Source organism: Ictalurus furcatus, chromosome 5, assembly GCF_023375685.1.
Source record: "Ictalurus furcatus strain D&B chromosome 5, Billie_1.0, whole genome shotgun sequence".
NCBI classification, from domain to species: Eukaryota; Metazoa; Chordata; class Actinopteri; order Siluriformes; family Ictaluridae; genus Ictalurus; species Ictalurus furcatus.
Window position 1 is genome coordinate 9,382,231 of NC_071259.1, and position 6,915 is coordinate 9,389,145.

Genomic DNA, 6,915 nt, shown 5'->3' on the forward strand with positions numbered 1-6,915 from the left:
TAATTTTAACATCCTGTGTGTGTGTGTGTGTGTGTGTGTGTGTGTGAGACAGCAAACAGTGTGTGACCTGGAGTTATGGGGTGCAGCAAAGTGCTACAACATGTTTGTGTGTGGTGGTGATCCATTAGACCTGTGCTCTGAATCACTCATCCATCCAAACATATACAGTGCAGGCAAAACAGCAAACACAGGTACAGAATATAAACTAGTTTGTGTGATATTCCAGAGAAATATCTCTTTCCACACTTTATCTTAAACAGTCGTCATAATATACAACTCAGCTTTTGTCCACTCTTGATATGATTGCAGCTGTTGTCTTTTTTTTAAATACTGAACTGCACACCTTTTTTCAGTGCAGTTATGTAAATGTTTGACATTTACATTTACTTTGGATAAATAAGCTTTGTAAGTTTGGCAGTGGTTAGTCTTGAGCATGTGTTTGTGAACTTGCGTAGCATGTTTGGCCTGGAAACTATGAGAAAAGGAACGTGAGCTTTTAAAAAGTTTGCTGTCATTTGTTGATTATTGTGTCTTTGTTGGATGACACTCACACAGAGAAGGAAAAGCTGCCTACACCTCTGTTGTTGACTCTGAGGAGTGTGTATCGTGAGGGCCAGGTGTCAGCCGCAGTGAGGGAGTTAGAGGTGGGCTGCATCCATAGCTCACAACCACACAACAAGAAGGTACACTTTATACTGTATCTTCCAGACCTGAAGACACTTTGACAGATTGTCAACGTTAATTATGTGGGGAATTTAAATATCCTACACTACTATCTCTCCTCTTGTCTTTTCTTCCTGCTTTTCACTCATCTTTTCTGCACTTTCTCCTTTTGTCTCCCCTCTTGTAGAATGGAGAGTTTTTATGGGAGAATGTAACTGGTCTTCAACAGCATGGGTTCAGTGTGGACCCCACCAAAGGAAGCGTGGATGCAGGTCACAGACGCACCATCACAGTTGCTTGGACACCACCTGCTGGGCACACAGTACGTAATTGTAACATGCACATTAGTGGTATAATGCAATGGCACTATCTTTATCTCCAAATATTCATATCTGTACCTGTATTTGGATGTAAATCTGAAGTGGACGTGGCCAAAACCAGGCGGTGTTTTTGTTTGTTTGTTTGTATGGGTTTTTTTAATTAAATGTGATGTAAATAGGGTCTGAATTTTGGCTCTGAGAGTTCCTCAGTTTCAGCTACATCCGCTCAGTTCATAAATGGTCTCAGCTAGAGGTGTGCCCAAAACTGTTTATTATTATTATTATTATTATTATTATTATTAGTGGTGCTTGCACCACTATTGTTATTATTATTATTTGTACCTTCCTGAGATATACACAAACTATTAGCCTAATTCAGACCACCACGACTATGACTAGGCAGATATTAATGAAGGAAACCTGTGAACAAATTCTTTGTTTGTCCCATGAACGTCATATTTAACCACTCACTCATGCCCATATGAAAGTAAAAACCTCCCATTCCCGATTCACATCTTTAATCTCAGCCAGATGTCCTGTGACCCTTTCTGGCAAGCTTTCTAAAAAAAAAAGTGAGCCTCCTATTTGTGTCTGTATTTGTTTGTGTTTAGAACACAGCTAATATTTGTTAATTCTGTATAATGTATTTGTATTTGGTTACATCCCTAATACACATTATCATATTTAAACACAATGGAACGGAGGGATTTTTAGTCTCCAAAACTATTAGTTCAAGTTTCACAGTGACTTTGAAGCTTATGATGACTAAGCATTAAAATTGTATGCTGTATTTACGTGGCTAATTTGCACAGATAGTCAAATGTTTTTTTTTTAACACTCTGTATTAATATTAATACTAACCCATCCAGAAACAGGTTCAAGTTATTAATGTAAATAGGGTTCAAGTTATGAAGTTGACCTTCATAACATCAAAATATAGGTCTAACTGGAAAAGGCTGATAAGCAATAAGCAGATTTAGATTCTTTGAACACTCATTTAATGTTTAATGTTTGTTGTTATTTAATTGCCTGTAATGAGTAAACTGTAATAGAACACACCAGTGCAAATGATAAACAAACAAATGAACCTAATTAACTATGGAGTTTACATCCTTGCGTAAATGCACTAGGTAGACAAGGTTTACAGTCAATCCCACTAGGAATTTATCAATAAAATATACTTACGTATAATAATCAAAGTCACCGTAACCCTGTTTTTTCTCTCATTTGAAAGTTATTTAGTTACAGAATGTATACCCTGCTTCATGGTTTGCAGCACATTAAAAAAAAACTCCACTTGAGATTCATTACACATAATGCTTCCAGTCAGCCACAAAAATATATAGCTTTAAGGTGCCTTAAGATAATGTAATAAAAGATAATGTAATACTCTTGTGAGTGGCTCACCGACTGAGCATCTTAAATAAACCTCCTGACACTGTGAGTCAGGAGTATGTTACACAGATAGTTTAGGAAATGTTTGTGTCGTCATGCCCCATTAACCTCAATTTAAGCCCCTTGACAAGATGTAGAAAATTGCGAAATACATAAGGCTTCAATAATTTGGAGGCTTGGGTCCAATTTAGTTCAAACATCCAAACCTCTAAGAAAAATGTTGTTTTAAACCATCCAACATTATACCATTGAGACACCTTACTGCAGCTGAGTTTCTAATGCCCAGACAGCATGGCAGATTTGTCTGAAAATGGTTATACGTGCTGTCAAAAAGTATTTTTGTGTGTGTGTGTGTGTGTGTGTGTGTGTATGTGTGTGTATCTACTGTAATATAAATTGTTTCAGAAATTAAACTAAAATCTAAGATAAAACAAAGGCAACCTGAGTAAAGACAAAATACATTTTTTAAATGATGATGTTAGTTATTGAGGCAAAAAAGTTACCCGATACCAACTGGGCCTGTGTGAAAATGTATTTGCCCCCATGTTACTATTTTCCCAAATCTATGAAACTGCATTCATAATGAGGTTCAGCTGGCTTAGACACAACCAGGCCTGATTACTGCAAACCCTGTTCAATCAAATCAACACTTAAATAGAACTTTTTCAACAGCATAAAGTTGGTTAAAAGGTTTTACCCAGTAACACTACTATGCCAAAGTTGAAAGAAATTCCAGAAATGATGAAGGAGTAGGTGATTGAAATATATCAGTCTGGGAAGGGTTACAAAGCTATTTCAAAGACTCTGGGACTCCAAAGTTACCATGGTGAGAGCCATTATCTCCAAATAGAAAAAACGGCACAGTAGTGAACCTTCCCAGAAGTGGCCGACCCTCCAAAATTCCTCCAAGGGCACAGCAACTGGGTTATGCAGCAAGACAATGATCCAAAGCAAAAGAGTAAATCCTAGTCCTAGAAGTAAGTGAAAGACTGATCTCCAGTTATCGGAAGGGTTTGGTTGCAGTTATTGCTGCTAAAGGTGGCACAAACAGATTTTAAGTTCAATAAAAATATGTATATAAATAAAAACTGTATTGTGTGGGCGTTCAGTGGTTTAGTGGTTAGCACATTTGCCTCACACCTCCAGGTTTGGGCTTTCAATTCCCGCCACTGACCTGTGTGTGCAGAGTTTGCATATTCTGACCATGCTTTCCTCTGGGTACTCTGGTATCCTCCCCCAGTCCAAAGACATGCATGGTATGTCCAAAGTGTATAGTGTATGAATGGGTGTGTGAATGTTTATGTGATTGTGCCTTGTGATGGATTGGCACCCTGTCCAGAGTGTACCCTGCCTTGTGCCCCATGCTCCCTGGGATAGGTTGCCGGTTCCCGGCGACACAGTAGGATAAGCATTATATAAAATGGATGGATGGAAACTGTATTGTAGGTTAACTCAGGTTGCCTAAAACTATCTAAATAGTTTGAACATGCTGTATTTCGTTTGAAGAACTAAAACGATTTACTATGAGATATAGACAAAAACAGAAGAAAACAAATACTTTTTCACAGCACTTTATATCATCTTGCTTCAAGAATCAAAAAGGGGATTGTTAAAATGACTTAAAATCGGGATGTTGTGATGACGGTGCGTTAACACTGTGACTACTACAACTGGATGAAAATGTTTATGAAGATATTTATACAGAAGAAAATTTCATCTTTGCTTTTTAATTGACATTTTATAAGTGATTGATTGATTGATTGATTGATTGTGTGTGTGTGTGTGTGTGTGTGTGTGTGTGTGTGTGTGTGTGTTCTAGCCCAACAAGGTGGTACAGATGTGTGTTCCGCTGATTTTAAGAGGAGACGAGACTGAAGTGTACAGCGTCACTCTCCTGGCCTACACGTCCCACCATACACATTCTGAATTCTAAATAGGACTTCAGCCAAATATAAATTAGAAACCTTCATTGTTTTAAATCATATATTGTTATTTATTGTTATTGTTATATATCATTAAAAATAACCTTTATAAGCTGTATGGTTTGTTGTTTTTAATTAATTTTTTTTTCATATTTTTAATTCAGACAATCTTTCTTTAATCAGCTTAGTCAGTAAGAAGCGTACACTTTGTTCAATATTGTATTGCAGGCAGACAGAAGGGGGAGTGTGAGAGCACTCTTTCTTTACATGATACGTCATTTACATCATCTAGGACTTACTTACTTCTACTTGTTCCATTAACAGCAGTAAAGGTGTTATTCAGGTAGGTAAAGGTGGCCATTTAACTGCATATACGTAGTGCAGTACACATGATTCTGTACTCTGTGTCTTGAATATGCAATATCATAGTTAAACCCCTTTAGCAGCTATATTCATCATAGCTCAGGGGAGTGTTTAAAAGCTTAATGTAAATTCTCCAAGGTATGTGTTTAAATGAGCTGTACAAATTATTTTTAAAAAATCATTTGAAAAATTATAAATGTGTGTTACAAACAGTTCATATGAATATAGGTACATCAGGTTAGCTGTATTTATGTACATAATTTTGTAGGATAGATAACAATCATCATAACATTATAAATTAACATTATGTTTACCTTTCCACTAGCTGGGGGATTTATGCTAAGTTTCTTATTTCATCCAGCTACCACTTGGAAAGAATGACTTTCTGCATTGTTACAGCTCTTCTTCACTGGATGTGAACATATACAGTAACATAAAATGAATTCAAAATTATCAATACAATGGTTTAATAAGTTGTTTCTATTCGCTGATAATATCCAGAATTAAATGTGTGTAGCAATACAGTACACACAGCATGTTTTGCTCAGGTGTCATTTGCAATCTCTATAAGTCATAGCCCGGCTCATGGTATGGATTGCCATTTGAGAGATTTAGGTTCAGGCATCTTACACAAGGACATAAGAACATTAAGCTGCGTCCCGGACAACTTCAGCATGCATTTATAATTACACTTTACTTAACCCCTTAAAGTTTTTCAGTTTGCTATTTAGTTGTTTATCAAGTATATTATTCAGTAACTACTATAAAATATTCACCAAATTATAGTCAAACTAATAGGGAAGGTCATGAGTTTAAATAGTTATGTAGTATTTGATAAAGGTGTATCTCTTGTCTGCCTTTTGGCTAAGATCAACTGTAGTAGAATAAATGAATACAAAGCTCTTCTTTGATGCTAGGACAGCGCTCTAAAATATTTTTGACCTAGTTGAATCTGGTGAGCAAATTAATTAAATGCTCCTGGATTTTCTCATCATTTTATTTAATACTACGTATGTAGAATACAAGATTTTTTTTCTTATAATTAGAATTTCATCACGAAGATTAGCTGAAGACCGACAAATACTGGTATTTATAATCAGTTGAATGTGTCTAGAGGCTTTAAATATTTCTCTGTTTCTAAATTGCATTATAACTTGTTATAGCCTTCTAGGCTCTTATGTTTATCCTTTATATCTATCCTGTAAATGAAGTGACTGAATAGGCATAATAATACATGTGTAAAATCATTATATATTTCATTTCATTATTGGTAGAACTTTACAGTAGTAGTGCTGACCAAGTTCAACTTGGAATGTATAGACTATGTAGAAAGGTACCTAACTGAATGTCAATATGACATGCCCTAGGTTGACAACATATATCAGTAAAGCTGAGGCTCAGCCAATAGGAGCGGCGCATTTGCGGGAGAGAGGCATGCGGTCAGCATTTATGCAGGATTGGAGCAGATTACTCCAAATCAGATTACTACATCTCGACCCTGCTATAAAAAGCAAGGTTATTATAAGCTTATCAGCATGCAATATCAGTCTTTTGTATGCACTTTGTTGCATCATTAGGTGACATTTGTAGTGTTTTTTCACACCCTTTTAAAGGATATTTTATTTTGGGTCTAATTGTTTATAGGGTCTTATGAGACTGTTACTTAGTCTTTGACAGACAACTGTGCATAAGAGTGTCCCTCAAAATGGAAGATCTACGCACACAGTAGTATAGAATATATTATTTACTTCAATGTGTCTGAATTTGGTCTTTATACATAGTAAAATTGGATATCTAGGGGGCTGGACATTACATCTTTTTCCCTATACTAATGCCCAATTGAGCATTACATTTGTGGGGAACAGTGTCGTTATTCTGTGGATCAAAACCTTGTCATGGTGAAGGAGCCTGTGTTTTTCTGTGCACCTCAGAACTATGTCACCAGAAGCCTAATGCCCCTAGTAGGGCCTCCCTAGATGAACAGATCTTAGGGGAGAGCTCAGACAAAGAGTGACCATGAAAGGTACAAGATGACTAAGTGTATGCTGCCCAAATGAAGGTTACCAGGACCCACCCCTGGAGCCTCCCATGATCACTGTATCAGGATCAGATCGAACTGACAATGCCATTTATATGGTAGGTATGTGATAGACAGTCTTAGAGGAACTAGACCCTTGTAATGGAAGCTGGATTTGGGATTGTGCAATGTCGTTTTGCTGGTGTTACTGTGTGAGTTGGAAATGGTATGGACT

The 6,915-nt window shown here is 36.7% G+C and overlaps 1 protein-coding gene across 9 annotated transcripts in view; it reads left to right on the plus strand.

Annotated features, from left to right (window-relative positions):
- cfap74 (cilia and flagella associated protein 74) overlaps positions 1-4,416 on the plus strand; it is a 74,660-nt gene extending 70,244 nt beyond the window's left edge. For 8 of the 9 annotated variants that reach the window (XM_053624695.1, XM_053624700.1, XM_053624699.1 and 5 more), the window contains 4 exons: positions 53-191; positions 556-683; positions 851-985; positions 4,198-4,416. In XM_053624695.1, coding sequence (XP_053480670.1) covers positions 53-191; positions 556-683; positions 851-985; positions 4,198-4,311 — 516 coding nt within the window. In that variant the 3' untranslated portion in view covers positions 4,312-4,416. Of the gene's footprint in view, positions 1-52; positions 192-555; positions 684-850; positions 986-4,197 lie in introns of those variants that run through there. The other variant, XR_008385929.1, reaches the window with a different exon arrangement.
- Positions 4,417-6,915: the final 2,499 nt, after the last annotated feature.